Source organism: Barbatula barbatula (assembly GCF_947034865.1).
Source record: "Barbatula barbatula genome assembly, chromosome: 6".
Lineage (NCBI taxonomy): Eukaryota > Metazoa > Chordata > Actinopteri > Cypriniformes > Nemacheilidae > Barbatula > Barbatula barbatula.
This window is the reverse complement of record NC_136765.1, coordinates 14,661,364-14,680,556: the sequence shown is the minus strand read 5'-3', so window position 1 is coordinate 14,680,556 and position 19,193 is coordinate 14,661,364. Positions and strand designations below refer to the sequence as shown.

The following is a 19,193-nucleotide window of genomic DNA, read 5'->3' as shown; positions in this document are numbered from 1 at the left end:
CTCTCTGTGTTCATAAGAACAAAGACATTTATACACATTTGGATCACGGTGAGTAAGTTCATACATTTTTCTGTAAATTATTCCATTAATTGTAATGTTACTTTTCTTTTAATTTATTGGTTTGTCTGCACTTTCTTCCGCAGTGTCTGTTCCTCTTCATTGTAAGCTTCAGTCACAAAGACAAATTCCTTGTGTGTGTAAACATACATGGCAATAACACTCTTTCTGATTTAACAGTCTATAAACCGGGAAGGCACTTTATTGATTCATTCCATTTATTTCAGTCCAACTGTTTATTTTAAATTCAAGTGTAGTGTAAAATACTACTTAAAACTGTCATAATTTTTCCTAGCATGAAAGTAAATACTGTCATTTAGCAATGAAATTACTAAATGTGCAATGAAAGTAAACCTACAAAGAGAAACACTGATAGAATCTGTCTATATTCTTAAAAATATAAACTTCATGCGAGAAAAATGTCTGCCTCCACTTGTCAGTCAGTTATGTGTAGCAGCAGTCCATAGGTAACAACTGAACTAGTGTTTCATCAAGTTTCAAGCACTCTGAAAGGTCTAAAATTCCCAGGACTCCAACCACTTGAGACCTGCCATTGAGGAGGCGGGATCATCTGCCAGCGGCCCACTTATACCATAGGAGAGTGGGTGGAAGAGGTAAAAGCTAAACATGGTAGAAAGTGAACAGTAGGGGTTTTAATAATCTATATAAAAACTTCAACAAATCTAAAAGAGAATTTAGGTAAATATTAAAGAAAAGCATAAATGAGCCTTACCTGTAGATAAACCCTAAAATGAGTATCGAGGCACCTCCTCTCCAAAAATAATGGGCAATGGATGGCCTAAATACGATTTCTAAATTCTTCAGGAAAATGTCCAGTGTAATACCTTAAATGAAGACATATTAAAGTGTATGAAAACCTGATGGAAGCAAGGTGAATTATAATTGTAATAAACTGTTATATACTGTATAATCAAAACACAACTAAAAGAGTTTCCTCCCTGAAAACAACAATGTACTTTTGATTCAAAATTTCCCTTGATACCAGTAAGCATACTGCTAAACAGCATCGCAGGGAAGTAATGATGATAGTACAGTACGCGACCCATGATGTAGAAGGGTAGATAGTGTAGCATCCAACCCAGAAACAACATTCCTCCACCCTCCATCAGAGTATTATAGCGCACTGAAAAACAGATCAACCATTTTAGAACAGATGATGTACATACTTGATCTGAATTATGATCGGCTCATCTCGAGCAACATGATCTGCTCACCTTTCCTCTGTTCATTCAGCTTCACTCCTCTCTGAACTGCCACTGCAAGCACTGTTGCCATGACAACAAATAGACCCAGGCTGAACAGGTTAAGCCACCAGGTTATCTGAAGGAAAAATATAACCTTCACTATCGACGGTCAAAGCAAAACTGCAGGCAATAGTAAGATGCACTTACTGGGTTTCCCAGGAGATAAACACGAAACTCTGTCTCATTAACTCCCGAAAACCTCAAACCCTAAATATCAGAAAGATTAGATGGGTTTAAATGAAGATTAACAGCTGTTTTCTTTGTCAAACTGATTTAAGGCGACATACCTGATAATTGATGGGCCAGTGCCATGGCTTTGAATTTACCTCATTGTCTTTGGGTTTCAAGCCACTGTTTCCCTAAACAAAAATAACACATTTGGCTAAATCTGGCACAATGTACATTGTTTTCAATGTATTATCAATGTTAGTTGTCCCTGAATAAATAAACCAATAATATTAATTACCCTAAATATATGAATTTTTTTTTAATATGCATATTGTCACTTTCCTTTTACAACCTCAGATGTCCAAATATTCTGTTTTTCAATCTACATTTAAAAAAAAAAGTAAAACAGTGTTGTGAAAGTTGACAAGTACTTTATATTGTTTGGATGCTTGCAAAACCCAGTGATAAACATAAAGGGTAACTAATAAAAACTGTAAAATATACAAGGTTTTAGAAGTACAGCAGCAATATGCATATTTGTTTTTAAGCAGAATCTTACCCTGATCATTACAATATGAGACTCCATAAGAACCTCCAGGAAAGTGGGTTTAAGCACAGACAGACTGATGTTTGGCACTACAGATAAATGAAGATTTCACATATAAGCACTTGAACATAAGATCCAACAAATGGTTGATTTAAAAAAATTTTTTTAGACAGAAGCATTATTTGCGTTCACATTTAGGATTGATATGATCCTCAATGTTCCACTGCGAGTTGGGGGTCTCTTTGACATAAGGACTACATGTGACTTCAACTTGCTCCCACCCCCTGAAAAAAAGAAGAGTTAATAAGTGTGTTTTCTCAAATGATCATTCAAACGTTTTATCATGCAAACTTATTCATTATAAATCTATTTTTAACAATTTAATATAATTTTCCAGACAGTTCAAAAATGTGTTATTATGTAGTAGTGACCAAAAATGTAAAACAATTAGAAAACACAAACATACCAAACATATCATCGTAGAGCCACACTTTACTTTTAAACACTGCTTCTATTCTTACAATCAACTTCATGAGATGCATCCTGGGATGCTTTTTATACAGTGTTGAAGCAGTGACTTGTTGGATCTGTTTACTCAGTTACTTTATGACTAAAGTTCCTCACCACTTAGGGAGGGTCTTTCCAGAAGAGAAGAGCACACAGCCTGTGGCGCGATGGAGAAAACGCACTTTACTACGCAGGACCTTTACTGGATCTCCGTTCTTACCTCCACAGACCTCCACCTGCCACAAGTCATTAAGATCTCCAGTCCCATTCTGAAAAAAGAACCATTGTGTTTAAAATATATAGCGTAATACTATTAAACATGAAATGATTCCTTAAAGTAAGTTTACGGACAATGTGCCACTTGGCAGCGATGTTTGCAATGCCTCCATACAGCTATTTCAGTCACAGTAAGACCACAGTCCTATCTACCTGAATAGGGGGGGGGGGGAGCTAATAGGCTCTATTAGGGGAAGATTAAAAAGCATATTTATACCAAAAATTCAACTGACATTAACTGTACATTAACTCTTGTTTCCTAAGTTGAAATTGCACTAAAAACTCAATTTTAGAGGTCACTTCAGCTATGGCGCATGAGAAAAGGCGTTGTAATATGTGACGTTGTAATATATTAATTGAGAAATGTATCAGTACTCACAATACCGTAACAAGTGACCTGCTGGTGTTTTTTGGTCAGAGGAGCTTTGTGGTAATGACTGTGAAGATTCCTGGTAGTTCTAATGAAGAAAAATTCAAACTATACTATCAGGTTATTATTCTTACACACGAAACAAATACAGCAGAAAAAACATGCCACTTACTCTTTGTGTTCCAGTCTGATGAGGTCCCCATTTCGGACGAGCTCTGGGGTCCCTGTGTAATCTTTCATAAAACCAACAATGTTTGACTTCTGAATGGGATGTAACATTCACCGTGAGCTGGTCAAAAATCGATTATAGTATCCTGATTGAGATGATTCAAGTCGGTTGAGATTTGAAAAGAATCTAATCATTTTTTGAACAGCAGGGGCCGCTGTTTTTCTGCCAAATTTGTAAACGTGGATATGCTGATATTTCTTAAAAAGGTCAAAGCTAGAAAAAGTACAGACAAAGTCATAGTTTGTTTATATTAAATAGACTTTTGTAGTATTCATATTTTATTTGTAATTTTTTTATAAACTGCAATTTAGTTTGGTTATTTGAAACTAAATATATTTTTATTTCACAAAGCAATATGCAGCATTCGAGAGATAATAAAAGGGCAGTTGTTCATTTTGTAAAAGAAATTGTGAATAAAATCGCATTGTGAGATCAGACTCGTGAATCGTATTGCATCATGAGCTGAGTGAATCGTTACATCCCTCCTTATGATTATTGCGAATGTGCAGAAGAGTAAACTTCTATAAATATGTACAAAGATATTTTCTTACCATCAGAGTCGTCAGGCCTCTTAACCAACCACAGGTTGTTATAATCTTTGTGCATATAGGCTGTCACCTAATAGGGGGTTAAAATGAAGCCAAGAACAATTCCTTTGAATAATTAAAAACAGTTGAAACACAACATATTCCAAGTTGAACATACAAACATTTTAGTATACTAGTTTATGCAGAGAGCGGTACATGCAAGGGTAGACTTTAAAACATTATTTAACAAATATTATTATGACTGTCGGATGGATATGTGAGGAACCTGACCTGCTGCTGGTGAACTCCAACTCCCTCTGGGTAAAGATGCCAGTGCGAATGCAGATACCCTCCCGCTATCCGCAAGTTCTTCACCGTTATGATAGAGCCATATGCCAGATCTGTAAAAACAATGTGTATGATAGATAAAATGATGATCCAGACAATAAAAAAGGCCAAAATGTAGAGCTTAAATTGACACTCACACTCTGGCATGGAGGCGTTGTGAAGGTTGTTTCCAATTAAGCGTGACTGGAAACCAGAGCTGAAGAAACCATCTCCAGGTCCGCTGTCAGGAAGAAAGTGGCTTTAGTATTTTTTCCAGATACCTGAATTAACCCTGGGTCAACCATACCTTCTGTTTAAGACAATAAAGTGGACAGCAAATATTGTAGTGTACAGGAACAACGGGAGCATTATCAATCCAAAAACTCGAGCCAGCAAGTGCTTTCCAAAATCCATCTGATAAAAAAAACAAAACACACAAAGAGATTCAGACTAGGGCTGTCACAACATCAGCTATAACAGGTGCTTAATTATTTGTGATATTAACATATGTGTGGAATTAAGAAAATTACAGTAATCATGTCTTTTCACAGTTATTGTCAATACCTGTATATTGTGAAACCCCTAATTCAGACTATTTATTTAGACCACAATATTTTAATTTATTATTTGCTAAAGTGATGTTACAAAATGTATGGGAAACCATAATGCATGAGACAATACAAACTTTTTCGGCATTTATACCATAGACAATCTGAGGTCCCCAAGTACAATCCAGAGATCCGAAACAGTGTTGATTCCCACCAGCAGAATGATGAACAAACCCACAAACTTGACCCCAAGAGACCCGGAGAGGCACACCCCGGTCAGAAGCAGCCACAACCACCAAGAAAAGCTGAAAGGTCTGATAACAACAAATTTATAAAGTCAGCGTGCAATTCTTTATACATAAAGAAACCAGTAAAACCACATACGCCACAGAGATTCCTTTACCTCAGGCTCTGTTTGTTGAATTTGACCATGCACAGAACAGATCCCATGATGAAAAACATCAGAATGGGATCCAGAAGAATGTACTGAGAAAGGGTAATGCAGCCAGTGTCTGTTAAAAACAGACCATCATGATTGATTTGTTATGTTTGCTATCATGTTGTCCCACCAAGGCCCTTGTGCTATTGCGCAATAAAATGTATGATTACAATCACACTTACCAAAGATAAGCAGACAGGCCGCAACGAGAGCTGCTGTGGTGGAACTGGACAGCTCCAGGACAATAAGGAAGGCAAAAGGAGGCAGACATGAACCAAGAGCTGCACAAAACTGAACACAAAACAGGTAAATCACAAGGATTAGAGTTTAAACCCAAAGAATGACAGACCAGTAAAGCTGAGATAAGGCTTTACCCCTCTCATTCCCACGTAATTGTGGTGCTCATATTTGTCCCCTGGTTTTATGAAAGGAAATGTGCCGTCATAGCCCGTCAGGTACCCAGCAAGACCGATCAGCATCTATGGTGGTGCAAAGTATGTTAAAAGTGAGACTCTTGACAAATATTTCAGATTGTAGTGCATACGGCAGAGGACCAGATGCATTGAAACGCAAACCTTTCCAAGGGGTGGATGGACATCAAAGAAAAAGGTGCGATTGATGTAATAGCTTCCCATTTTCCCAAAATGCGTCTCATCCCAACTGCAAAGGGAAAATATGTCCATTGATCGAGCATTGTGGCTGGGACGACACTTATAAAAGATCAATACTCACCATACATGTGTAGGTTCGGCGATCTTATAGAAGCGTGTACATACAGACAGAACAACCACCACGACCAGAGTGTAAACGCTGTCATTCCTGCAGGGAGATGCATCTCGTGTGGGAAGCTTTTTATATTCCCCATTAGAAGTCAGTCTACTAGCGGGGTTGTATGTGACTCCAGAGAGCGCAGACGCTGGTTTGGCGTTGGGGAGACGATCCCCGACCTCGTTTAGCTTGCATGCTTTTCGATGTCTAACAGCTGATGTGTCTTTTCGTGTGTGATGCTCCTTAAGTTTGTCTTCCATTAGCGGCTTTCTGGATAAAAATTAGTCATTTATTCGCGCCAAGAAACGACTTCGATTAAACATTCCGTATAGGGTTCATGCAATCTGATCATATTGACATGGTATTAAAAAAGACTGTTTTTGCTTTCAGGCACATTCATTTTAGGCTTACTTGTTCCTTCCTTTCACTAACTGTTCTGGATTGTTGGTTTGGGAAGTATTGGGAATGTTTGCACTCAACTGCCACCTACAGGATAGGAGAAGGACGTACAACGTATCCAGTGTTTCTCAAACTTTTTCTGCCATTCCCCACTTTGGAGGTAAAGAAGTGGGGAATGGCCACCTGTCACCAATAGCCAAAAACAAAAGGGTAATAAACTTTAGGTCCACTGTCTGTCTTGGTCTTCACTGCTGTGCCGAATCTCCAGTTTTCTTTTCATTCCATGTCACAAACCTCTGAGGTAAAATCATTCTTGCTATTTATTTGCAATCTGATGTTGTTTTAAGTAAGGCTTACATTCAAATGAGTTGTTGTTTTATTTTGAATGTATGGTTAATAATAAAGTAATTAATAAAAAATGACAAAATGTCCCATTTGTCATGTCTTTATTCCCCACCAATGGGGCCCGCCCCACACTTTGAGAAACACTGAGCTAATCCAATGCACGATACTTGAGTAGAAAGGTATGAGAAAAAAGCAAAAACAAAAGGTGATTTTTGTTCAGTTCAGATATTTAAACCTTTCACTTGACTCGAGTGCATACGAATAATAATTACATTTATGGAATACACGATACCAATTTGGTAGCTAAGGATCCCTTTCACGTATACGGTGAGGTTATTTCTGTTTACTTACTTTATTTACTTTATCCTTACACATATCTGCCCTGTTTTAGTTTTATTGGCAATTACAATGTTTGATACTTCGGCATTGTTGTCATTTATATTTAAAAAAACATGAAAACACTTGAAGGAAAGACAAATACAACACACCTGAACTCTTGAATATCACGCATAAAACACAAAACTATTTTACGGGCTTTTAAATACACTTTATTCAGGAGTGAAACTATAAATGTGCATTCCCTTTAGGTCCGTGGTCACATTACAAAAAGTTTTCCTTCCCCCTCTTAAAACTCCATCAGATGAGTATAAGGTCCATTTGTATCCAGCTTCAGGACCTGTCTGTTTCCATACGTTCCGTGTTTAACCTCTGTAAACGTATCCGTTTTTTGGCAGGCAGAGAGTTCACTTTGACACAGAGACACAAATGTGTCATAGAGCTTCAGCCCTTCATCTTTCCCAATGTTACCATGGTACTGCATCCTCTTTCCTTTTGGTCTCCCCCCAAGTGTGGCCTGGGGTACAATAAGAACACTGCCAGGTAGTTCAAGGACCGAATCGTATTTTCCAGTAGATGTCTCACAAAGCTTCATGTTTAGCAATGTTGCCACTAAGAGGAAACAAACATGTTATAAAGCAATGTATACATAACAGTGTGTTTGTTTGCCAGTCAAGCAACATACCCATTTTGGGGATTATATCTTCAGTGGCGCCTTGGAAAAAGCAAATGTAGATCACCATTCCCCTATTGATCTAATCAGAAATGCACGTGCAGAGTAAGTTCATAAGACAATTAATCATTAATATTTTACATTTCATTCATTCATTCAACGTTGCACCTCAATCCATTCAGCGTCAATTTCTACGTCAGCAGGTTTCACCTGGAGTCGTGCATGTATACACTGCTGCAGAACCACTCGTGCCTTAATGCCGTTATCGGTTCTTTCGGCCATTGTCAAGAAATACCGCTGATGACAGCAACAGCAACCATTAACTTAATTCATGTAGATAAACGTTTTTTGAATCAATGTTATAATAGTAATGATAATATAAAGATGTGCATATATAGGATATAATGCTACGATATAATTTGATACGGAAAGAGGAAACCTTCCAGGAAAGTTATTAACACCTTTAGACAATGAACTGTGGAACGACTCCCTTCCGCGTGAGAAACCAAACATTACGTCATCAAGAAGCGACAACAGGACGCAGACTGGACACGATATCTTCTTCCAGTTTGTGAAATTGTACTGTATTTTGCCTCTCTGCGTGTTATTTTGGAAAATCTGCAGTGCGTTGAGTCGAGTGAGGACTTAGCAGCCACAAAGTGGCACATGGAAACCACACCAGTGTTTGTATGTGTTGTCCTCTAAGTTGGCAATCTGAAAGCTTTAGAAGATGATGGTTCAATTAAACAACAGCTACAGAAAGTGTTTGCAAATATATACATTTGTCTCAGATAATATAAGCACGCCTTTTTGGCATGGCAGACATCTTCCATTGCTTCAACATAAGCATGAAATCCGTTTTAAGGTAGGTCAATATCACAAATAACTATCTGCTTAAGGGCTGGGTTAATATCACTCTGATGTTAATGTTATGTGTACCTTATACTTTATGTGGAGTTTAAATGCATATGCAGCCCAAAAATCTTTCCTCGTTTATTCACCCGACATGACTTTCTTCTGTGGAACACAAAAGAAGATTTGAGAAATGTCTTAAAGGAAAAGTTCACCTCCAAATCAATATTGAGTTACTTTTTACTCGCCCACATGACGTTCATTGTGTTTTAAGACCCCCCACCGTCTTCGGAACACAAATAAAGATATTTTAGGTGACATCCGAGAGATTTCCAGGCCTCCTCATAGACATCATGGTTATAGTTGTTGTCCAGGTACAGAAAAGTACTAAAGACATCTTTAAATTGGTCTATCTGCTCATAGTGGCTCAATTGATTTTTTTGAAGCGACGAGAATACTTTATGTGCGAAAACAAACCAAAATAATGATTTCATTCAATATATTCCCAAACCGAATGCGCATGCGTCAAATTGCTCTTGTGAGCGCGCACCATAGACTGACAGGACAGGAGAGCTTGCCCCTGCTACAAGACGGAGGAGAATATATGGTTTGCTTTTCACACATAAAGAAAAATAACTCGATGAATAACTTTTCATTTAATGTGTCAATACATTGGAAGTCAATGGGGTCCAATGGTTTTTGGTTAAGATATTGTGTTGAGCATAAGTCATACAGGTAGAAATAATTTTTCATTATTTGATAACTCTTTTTTTCTCTCTAGACATCAGGTGCTGGTGAGAGGACGTTGCAGGAAAGACAAAGGCAGCACATGGCACGAGGTTTGCCCAAACAGAAACCCATACCAGGAGTCAAAGAGGTCATTGTTGTTGCATCAGGAAAAGGAGGGGTGGGAAAGTCCACAACAGCAGGTCTCACGTCATTTACTTGCCTTGACAATTGTGAGCTCTCTATTGGCTTACCGCTGTAATGACGTTGTGGAGAGTAGATGAACCTGAGAGCTGAAATTCTAAACTTTACATACTGTAGATACCAAACTTATGGTAGGAAATGCTTAATATCTTCATGGAACATCATCTTTACTTAATACGCTAATGGTTTTTGGCATATTAGAAAAATCGATCATTTTGACCCATACAATGTATTTTTGGCTATTACTACAAATTATCTCGTGCTAATTAAGACTGGTTTTGTGGTCCAGGATCACAATTTGTTTATTGCCATAATCTCCAATGTGTTTGTGTTTATTGTAAATATGTCTTTTGCTTCTACCTTAATGTCTTCACAGTGAATCTTGCTCTTGGACTAATTGCTAATGATCAGGTAAGTCTGTCTTAATCAATGTATTGACACCATGACATTATTCATATCTTTATATATGTACTTTCAATTAAATAATTTCTTTCTCTTTGGCTATTCTTACCACTGTTTTATTGGAAAGTAGAGTAAATCAGTGGGTCTTTTAGATGCTGATGTATATGGCCCATCTGTTCCAAAGTTAATGAACCTAAAAGGAAACCCTGAATTAACAGAAAGTGAGTGTTTGAATAATATAAAAAAGCGATAATAAGATAAACAATATCATATTTTTATATTGCTTACACTGTTTTGTTTTTTCAGACAACTTAATGAGACCACTTGTGAATTTTGGAATTCCTTGGTAAGTACATGGCTAAGTTATGGTTGGGGTGTAATCATTGTATCATTCAACAACCGTCACACTGTGTGCCTAATGGCATACAAATTCACCAAATGTGGTTAATGGTAATATGATAATTGATAGTGGTATATCATTGTAATAAAGTTCGTTAGATGGGAAGGAAGGATGCGGGAACCGGCGAACATTTGAACAATAAAAACTTTAATTAAATAAACAATAAACACTGACGTAACTGACCGACAGCCACCTCACGGTAGACTGCCGGCCATAAAACATACACAAACTAAACACAGTTTCGGGCCCGGTCCTCTCTCGTCAACAGTCCTGCCGAACATCCTTTTAAGCTCCCAATCTCCTCCGTGATAAGATGCGGGACCGGTGCGCGCACAGCTGCTTGCACTTAGCACTCACGCCACCGGCCCCGCGTCACGGCTCTCGTCCCGCCTTCCTCACCACAATCATAGAAAAATATTAATTAATCAAGCTTATAACCATTACCACCGCTTTTCTTTAAACAATAATTTACTCAGGTTTAACCTTGTGATGATGAACACCGGTTATCATCATGTGAACATCAGTTCACAGTATTATTGTGTTATGATTTGATGCGCTGTGGAGACAATGACAATGTCTAGTGTTCAAATTATGTTTTGTTACAAAGTACAAGAACTGAACAGAGACTTTGAAGGTGTCAGATTTATTGTTTCTGGTATACGTCCATGGGTCAATCCAGTTCATAGTATAACTCACCAGACTGGTCCTATGTTTGGAGTGAAGTGATCTGATGACGTCAATATCCCGAATTACTGTTAATTATTGGTAGTAAGATTTACTAGGACAGAGATGAATATAAATGTGTTGAAATACTAATGGAGTGATTTGAATGTGTATTATGGTGTGATATTATTTATGATTGTGATGTGATGCCGAACTAAATGTGCATTCTTATTTAAGAGTGTCAATCGACCCCTAAGGTTGGTGCGATCTGCTAGGGTTTGGCGGAAAGAAGAGGAGGTTGGCATAAAAGTTTGGTAGAGGAGAGGGGAAGGAAGTAGAAGGAGCCCATGTGTGGCTAAGGCATTTTTGTACAGTTCGATGTTTGTCATGTTGTACAATTTGAATATTTTTGTTATTTCTTTTCTTTTGTTTGTTTATTGTGGGAACTTAAGTGAAAACACGTATGTCAAGACAGCTGTCCAAATAAAATCACTTGGACTGGAATGATTACCCACTTTGTACTCCATTCATTTGGTAAATTTTCCCATCTTCAAGATTTAGAAGTTTACTGTCATGTATAGGAAAAACACTGGTTCACTTATAAAACATTCAGTGTAATTTAAATATAACCATGCGCATGTGTAAAGTCCGGGGAAGGTAGGTTGAAGATTGGCTATGTTGTATATGCACATTCTGTGTTTGCTGTAATACCATTGGAAGGCATATTAATTAAATGGTTATGTGCCAATAAATCAGTTATAACAAACGCAACAATATTGAAATGAGCATTGCCATTTTTTATTTCATGGTGACTTTAAATAATCCCTGCCCTGTCTTCTACAGTATGTCAATGGGCTTTCTGGTTGAAGAGTTTGCGCCAATTGTGTGGAGGGGTCTGATGGTGATGTCGGCTATTGAGAAACTCCTTAGGCAGGTGTGTCATTGGATTTAGACATTTTTGGCAATAATGAGTTATTGACTGATTTATGTCGTCCTCATCCTGCACAAAAAGATTTTGTTAAGTGGGGCCTTTTCTTATTGTTTTCCTGACACTTTCTGCGTAGGTAGATTGGGGGCATCTAGATTATCTTGTGATTGATATGCCACCAGGAACTGGAGATGTCCAACTGTCTATTACTCAGAACATACCAATAGCAGGTAAATGAATGAATGTTAAGGTTGATCTAGTCATCACCTGATATTCAGTGACAGTGTCTGTGTATGCAGTCCACTTTGTATTGTAACAATGCAGCCGACCAAGAGGCATAATGTTAATCATAAAGCAATAGATTTTTTAGCTATGCCTGAATCTCTTCTAACATGGCCCATGTTTAATGGCCTTGCCCTCGCTTTTCAGGTGCAGTAATAGTATCCACTCCTCAAGACATTGCTTTGCTGGATGCACGCAGAGGTGCAGAGATGTTCCGAAAAGTTAACGTTCCGGTAAATATTTAATGTCATTTGAAACACTTATATCATATGAAGGTAGAACCAGAGGTTGAAAAGCGATCCAGTGGATCTTATGTTGTGCTGCACCCTCTATTATATCTCCATTAAACACATTTTGTTCATTTTAGGTGTTGGGCCTGGTTCAAAATATGAGTGTTTTCCAGTGTCCCAAATGCAATCATCAAACACACATTTTTGGCTCAGATGGGGCGAAAGAGCTGGCTCACACCCTTGATGTGGAGTTGCTTGGTAGGACTGTCCTTACATAAATGTAACAATTTGAACAAAAATTGAAATTTAGCAAAACTACATAAGAAATATATGTCATTTTAAATATCTATTTGTAAAGTCTTAGTTTTCTTTGTTCTAACTGCAGGAGACATTCCTCTGCATCTCAAAATTAGAGAGACATCAGACAAGGGACAACCTGTGGTTGTGTCTTCCCCAGATAGCCCAGAAGTAAGTGGATTACACTTCTGTCTTGCCTTTCATTATTTTCCGCTTATAAGGTTCGCAAGGTGGCATTGGTAAAAAAATTCTGATTTTATCAACAAGTTTCTTACACCCCATGACGCTTTGCACGAAAGATGGGTGAAACTTCCGGTTCAATGTAAACAAATGCATTTCTGCCCTATTTCAAGTCATTTGTTCATTGCAGAGCTGATCTCGGAGTTCCTGCCTCAGGATTATCTCATATTATTCTTGAGTACCTATAGAGTGGTATCGCATACTTTGATCACATTTATAAAAGATTGATACAGCTGTAAGATTATTTCTGGGAAAATACAACCTCCTGGGGGTGTGCGGGGAGGAACTAAATCACAAGCATTATCCCTGCATAACTATTGATTCACTATAAATTTGTGTTGTTTACACTATGCACATACACACCGATTGCCAACAAAACACAGACATACAGTATGACTTTGTTTCACTTACCGCATGCAGTTCATGTCCGGTATTTTTTAGCGCTGGTACCGCTCCATCTATCAGTTTCAACAATCTGTTGGCTATTTCTGTCTCCGTGCCGTGTACGTGCTTTTCCAGGAGAATTGTCCAATGAGAGACTAAGAAAAAGTTGTTATGAAACAGATTTTCATGTTCGAAAAAAACTTTCCGAAACCTAAATGAACGCTGGGGGAGTGTATCGAGCACAGAAATACTACGTCACATGTCCAACTCTTTTTTTTTGACAAGTTGACCATGTTAAGCATGAAAAGCCAGCATGTTTAACACGGTAAATAAGTCAGAATGCCCCCTTTAACTTTAGATCTGTGTGTGAAGCATGAAATAAGAGCGGTTTCAAGTGCAGCCGCAAACAGCAGGTGTTGCTCATCAGGTTAGAAATCATTGTTTTTATAGATTCCCACATGAAACTAACAGTATGAACGCTGCAATTGATGCAATACACTACTTCACTGGAAGTTTTACCCTCTTTCATTTTTACAGTGCCCTCCGGAAACTTGCGTATAGCTTTGATTGAAACACACAAGATCTTTGATATATTCTCAGTTCATGCTGGGAGATCATAAGGTTTTACAGCCCAGGGTGCAGTTTGCCATACCAGAATATATTGAAACATGTCCTGAAAGACATGTACTCAATAAGATTGTTATGCTGTTTTGCAGGCTGACGCTTACAGAAATGTTGCAGCAGCAGTGATTCGACGACTGGCCGAGCTTTCAAGATGAATGACTTCCAGATTAGAAGTAGCCTATGTGATTTGAGGAAATTATTAGTATTCAGTTTCAAGACAATGCATCTATTATGTTTTAAAAATCATTTGACTTTAGATTTTTGAACATTGCTGACATATTTATGATAGTTGAACGCTAAGTGGAGACTGTTTTATCCATGCTTTGAGTGCAAGTTGTGTCATTGTCTATGGGGGTCAGAGAGCTCTTGGACCTCATCAAAACCCTTAATTTGTGTTCTGAAGATAAACGAACGTCTTATGGTTGTAGAACAACTGATTCATAATAGAACTTTCATTAAGTGGTTGTTACAGATTTTAACCAAAATAAAACTAAATTAACCTTAAATATGTCAATTTATTAAGAAAGTATATTAAATATTACAAACAAACACAGATTTCTTAGGTTTAATACTTCTGTTATACTGCTACAATATTACAATGGGAACATTTCAAATGGAAGGCGGTAAAGCCTGAATAGCTCGGCTGCCATGTCAGCAACAATGGTAAATTAAAACAAATCTCAACGATAAATGAACATTATAGGAGCAATGTGGAGATTTAATGGCATCTAGCAGTGATGTTGGGAATTGCAACCAATGGCTCACTCCACTGCTCACCCCTCTCTTTTAAAGCACTATGGTGGCTGACTGTTAGTACTCTGTCCTTCCTGTCTTGAGCTTTCAAGCTCCCTGGGCAGAGTCATGACATTGCCACGTCTTTCGGGTTTCTGTTGTGTTATGTGTGGAGACATGTGGCTTTATGTTGTTACGTGATGCCACGTGTCTTCCTGTTATGTCTCTCAGCCCCACCCTCCTATCTCCTGTAATTTCATTAGGGTTTCATTCCCATCGTCTGTTTTGTAATTCACCTCGTTAGGGTTTCATTCCCATCAGCTGTCACCACTCTCCCCATGTAATCACTCCTCGTTAGTGTCTCCCTTTATATGGTCTCAGTTTCTCTCTGTTCAGTGTTGGTGCATTGTCTTTATCTTTTGTCTTATGGCTATTGTCTCACGGTAGTATCACAGTTTCTTGTCGTGTTGGACTACCCTGTTTCAGTTTACAGTTTGTGAAAGGATTATTTCAATTTATAGATTCTTGTTTTGTGTTTGTTTCTAGTGTATGTTTGCTAGTGTGTTTTGTTCTTGTTTTTCCCCATTGCGGGTGTTTTATTTAATAAAGTTTTTGGTTATACCTTCGTCTGCCTGCATCTGGGTTCTGTCCAAAACCATATCGTGACAGAATGCACCAACCCACATTGAACCCAGCAGGCAGTACGGACACGACTGCCCGTGCTAGTGAGGCGTACCTTCTCTTTGGCCTCCGCCAGAGAGACATGTACATATGGGACTTCGCTGACAAGTTCTTGGCAACGGCAAAGCGAGGCTGCTTCACGGAGGAGGAGTTGAAGGTAATCTTCAACGGCTGCCTTGCAGAACCGCTCTCCCAGGAGGAGATGAAGTTACAGAGACACCTGGGCTTCACTGATCTTGTTCAGCGGATTAGTGATCGGGATCTGCCCAGGGTCTCTACACGCCTCAGCTCTACGACCCCATTGGGTTCGATCCCTGAGGATCACACCCTGGAGCTTGGGGTCGTGACCACCACCGCACCATCAGTCTCGGACCCTGCAACCTCTCCACCAACCACCAGTCTTCAGGGCAAGCGTGGAAGGAGAGAGTCCTGGGGGTCCTCTTCGGAGGCCTCCAACGCGGAGCCAGCCCCGTCCTTCACCTCCTTCCTCCAGCCGACTACCAGGAGATTGGCTCGGCAGAAGAGGAAGAGGCAACGGAGGGGGGCACGTAACCCAGCCCAGCCGGCGCTCCTGCCGGTTCTCCAGCCGGGTTCACAGCCAGCGATCCAGCAGGCGTCCAGACCTGCCTCTCCGCAGGCGTCCAGACCTGCCTCTCCGCAGGCGTCAGGACCTGCCTCTCCGCAGGCGTCAGGACCTGCCTCTCCGCAGGCGTCAGGACCTGCCTCTCCGCAGGCGTCAGGACCTGCCTTTCCGCAGGCGTCAGGACCTGCCTTTCCGCAGGCGTCAGGACCTGCCTCTCCCCAGGCGTCAGGACCTGCCTCTCCCCAGGCGTCAGGACCTGCCCTTCAGCAAGCGGCCGGACCTGCCCTTCAGCAAGCGGCCGGACCTGCCCTTCAGCAGGCATCAGGACCTGCCCTTCAGCAGGCATCAGGACCTGCCCTTCAGCAGGCATCAGGACCTGCCCTTCAGCAGGCATCAGGACCTGCCCTTCAGCAGGCATCAGGACCTGCCCTTCAGCAGGCATCAGGACCTGCCCTTCAGCAGGCATCAGGACCTGCCCTTCCGCAGGCATCAGGACCTGCCCTTCCGCAGGCATCAGGACCTGCCCTTCCGCAGGCATCAGGACCTGCCCTTCCGCAGGCTTCAGGACCTGCCCATCAGCAGGCGTCCAGACCTGCCCATCCGCAGGCATCCAGACCTGTCCTTCCGCAGGCGGACTTCCAGCCGGTGCCTCAGCCAGTTCTCCGGCCGGCATCACCTCAAACTTTTTTCCCCCTTGGACACACACCTCTCCCTAGCCCCTTCAAGTCCCCGCCGGTCTCGTCCGGTTGCTTCAAGTCCCCGCCGGTCTCGTCCGGTTGCTTCAAGTCCCCGCCGGTCTCGTCCGGTTGCTTCAAGTCCCCGCCGGTCTCGTCCGGTTGCTTCAAGTCCCCGCCGGTCTCGTCCGGTTGCTTCAAGTCCCGGCCGGACTCGTCCGGTTGCTTCAAGTCCCCGCCGGTCTCGTCCGGTTGCTTCAAGTCCCCGCCGGTCTCGTCCGGTTGTTTCAAGTCCCCGCCGGTCTCGTCCGGTTGTTTCAAGTCCCCGCCGGTCTCGTCCGGTTGTTTCAAGTCCCCGCCGGTCTCGTCCGGTTGTTTCAAGTCCCCGCCGGTCTCGTCCGGTTATTTCAAGTCCCCGCCGGTCTCGTCCTGTTGTTTCAAGTCCCCGCCGGTCTCGTCCGGTTGTTTCAAGTCTCCTCAACCTGTCCCACCCTTTCCTGGTGTCCCCAAGGTTTGGCCTCCCATTCCCCCACCCCCCCTCCCATGTTTGTTGTTTTTGTTGACCCACCCAAACCCCTTCATAGCCTCCCTTACGTTCCCTTTAGTTTGTTCTGTGTTGTGCTTGTGGTGTTTGTCTTTGTGCTTTTGTGTTTTGGCCCGCTGAGGTTTCTCCCTTGAGACGCCATGGGGCGTTTCTGGGGGCGGGGGTAATGTTAGTACTCTGTCCTTCCTGTCTTGAGCTTTCAAGCTCCCTGGGCAGAGTCATGACATTGCCACGTCTTTCGGGTTTCTGTTGTGTTATGTGTGGAGACATGTGGCTTTATGTTGTTACGTGATGCCACGTGTCTTCCTGTTATGTCTCTCAGCCCCACCCTCCTATCTCCTGTAATTTCATTAGGGTTTCATTCCCATCGTCTGTTTTGTAATTCACCTCGTTAGGGTTTCATTCCCATCAGCTGTCACCACTCTCCCCATGTAATCACTCCTCGTTAGTGTCTCCCTTTATATGGTCTCAGTTTCTCTCTGTTCAGTGTTGGTGCATTGTCTTTATCTTTTGTCTTATGGCTATTGTCTCACGGTAGTATCACAGTTTCTTGTCGTGTTGGACTACCCTGTTTCAGTTTACAGTTTGTGAAAGGATTATTTCAATTTATAGATTCTTGTTTTGTGTTTGTTTCTAGTGTATGTTTGCTAGTGTGTTTTGTTCTTGTTTTTCCCCATTGCGGGTGTTTTATTTAATAAAGTTTTTGGTTATACCTTCGTCTGCCTGCATCTGGGTTCTGTCCAAAACCATATCGTGACAGCTGACACGTTTCAAAGATGACGTCACGTTTTTGCCGAAGAAGAACTTTACGAAATGTGCTCTGTAGAGCAGTTTGTCCATTTAGGGTTACTGTAAAAACAACACGGAGAAGGTGACCCGGTTGTATGTAGTTAGAAATAGCTCATTCTATTTTACATTTTATACAACATAGCGGCTTTAAACCAGATTCTTGAGCCATTTTACACAATATAATAATAAATATTATTTAAAATAAATTTTAGCATTTCCATTTTAACATTTCAGTTTATTAATATCTTAAAATAAAACTATTGATATGTGCTTTCTCAGTGTCAACATAAATTCTCTGTGCCCGTCTGATTTCCCTGTGATCACATCAGTAAAACTACACCACCACCTACTGGCTAAAAGTGAATTGGCCTTTAATTAATAATTCCATGAGTGGCTCTTGCCAGTCATCTGTCACATTTACTTTTCCAACATTGAGAATTGATTTCCATTTTCATCTTTATATGTTGTCTTTAATGGCAAACAGTATTGGCTGTTACCAACAACAACATAACACTGCAGAAACTGCACTCGACATGCCATTTATTTATTTACACAGACTGTTAAATGTTGGTCACATGCATAAAGTAATGAGTTTGCATACATGGACTGCATACATGATTTAAATGATAAACAAATAAAAATTGAAAATAACAGAAAATTATCTTTTTATACACACTTCTGATGCTGCTTTGCTTCTGTGTCTTTAAACAGACATGGCTCAGAACAGCATATCAGATGTTATATATAAAAACAGGCACATGATGGTTGATTATTGCCCTTGGTATTATAAACGTCAGTTAATGGAGTACATTATAAACACCATATACGCTACAGAGACTAAACAAGCTAAGATACGTTGATGAATGGTCGAAATCTAAAAATGAAAACAGTTATTCAAACTAGGAATAAAATGAATATGAAGTGAGGCATCACTGAAGGATGACTTCTGTTTAATCACACAAAACTTGCTGGCTAAACTGGCTTGAGGACAGATGTTTTGGTGGGCTCAGCTAGCCGACCCCTGGCCATGTCTATATCCAGTAGTACTGCTTTCAGAATAGGTGAGGCTACATCACTGATACTGCTGGAGAACTCAACATTGCCCTGAAGCCTAAGAAGGACTGGTCTAGGAGGTTTTAGGCTTGCTATATAATATGAATTGAAGTAAATGTACTAA

General features: G+C 40.4%; 3 protein-coding genes across 9 annotated transcripts; 1 reads left to right on the top strand and 2 right to left on the bottom strand.

The window, feature by feature from the left end:
• Positions 1-52: 52 nt before the first annotated feature.
• pomt2 (protein-O-mannosyltransferase 2) lies at positions 53-6,568 on the bottom strand. 4 transcript variants are annotated; one of them, XM_079458090.1, is made up of 22 exons: positions 6,440-6,568; positions 5,993-6,298; positions 5,836-5,920; positions 5,635-5,739; positions 5,443-5,551; positions 5,225-5,333; positions 4,976-5,135; positions 4,581-4,687; positions 4,432-4,514; positions 4,238-4,347; positions 3,971-4,037; positions 3,363-3,423; positions 3,200-3,278; positions 2,662-2,813; positions 2,230-2,321; positions 2,050-2,126; positions 1,610-1,681; positions 1,470-1,529; positions 1,293-1,398; positions 1,061-1,201; positions 791-902; positions 226-678 (listed from the first exon to the last, which is right to left on the bottom strand). In XM_079458090.1, the coding sequence occupies exons 2-22, from the start codon at positions 6,286-6,288 to the stop codon at positions 573-575; spliced, it is 2,289 nt and encodes a 762-aa protein (XP_079314216.1). In that variant the 5' UTR covers positions 6,289-6,298; positions 6,440-6,568; the 3' UTR covers positions 226-572. The 4 variants fall into 4 exon arrangements, 3 of the variants coding, with proteins under 3 accessions (XP_079314215.1, XP_079314216.1, XP_079314217.1); XM_079458089.1 differs by having other exon boundaries at positions 53-678; positions 5,993-6,479; XR_013786754.1 differs by having other exon boundaries at positions 228-678; positions 1,116-1,201; positions 5,993-6,479.
• Positions 6,569-6,857: 289 nt separating this feature from the next.
• Positions 6,858-8,617, bottom strand: dtd2 (D-aminoacyl-tRNA deacylase 2). Of its 4 annotated transcripts, none has more exons than XM_079458508.1 (4): positions 8,243-8,617; positions 7,950-8,078; positions 7,794-7,863; positions 7,138-7,720 (listed from the first exon to the last, which is right to left on the bottom strand). In XM_079458508.1, exons 2-4 carry the CDS (start codon positions 8,061-8,063, stop codon positions 7,398-7,400), a joined length of 507 nt encoding a protein of 168 aa, XP_079314634.1. In that variant the 5' UTR covers positions 8,064-8,078; positions 8,243-8,617; the 3' UTR covers positions 7,138-7,397. The 4 variants fall into 4 exon arrangements, with proteins under 4 accessions (XP_079314633.1, XP_079314634.1, XP_079314636.1 ...); XM_079458510.1 differs by having other exon boundaries at positions 7,302-7,720; positions 7,992-8,078; positions 8,243-8,310; XM_079458507.1 differs by having other exon boundaries at positions 6,858-7,720; positions 7,950-8,305.
• nubpl (nucleotide binding protein-like) lies at positions 8,032-17,942 on the top strand. The gene is made up of 11 exons (XM_079458506.1): positions 8,032-8,646; positions 9,415-9,562; positions 9,940-9,974; positions 10,096-10,186; positions 10,272-10,311; positions 11,872-11,962; positions 12,093-12,186; positions 12,386-12,471; positions 12,606-12,726; positions 12,854-12,936; positions 14,106-17,942. Exons 1-11 carry the CDS (start codon positions 8,512-8,514, stop codon positions 14,166-14,168), a joined length of 987 nt encoding a protein of 328 aa, XP_079314632.1. The 5' UTR covers positions 8,032-8,511; the 3' UTR covers positions 14,169-17,942.
• The last annotated feature ends 1,251 nt before the right edge of the window (positions 17,943-19,193 follow it).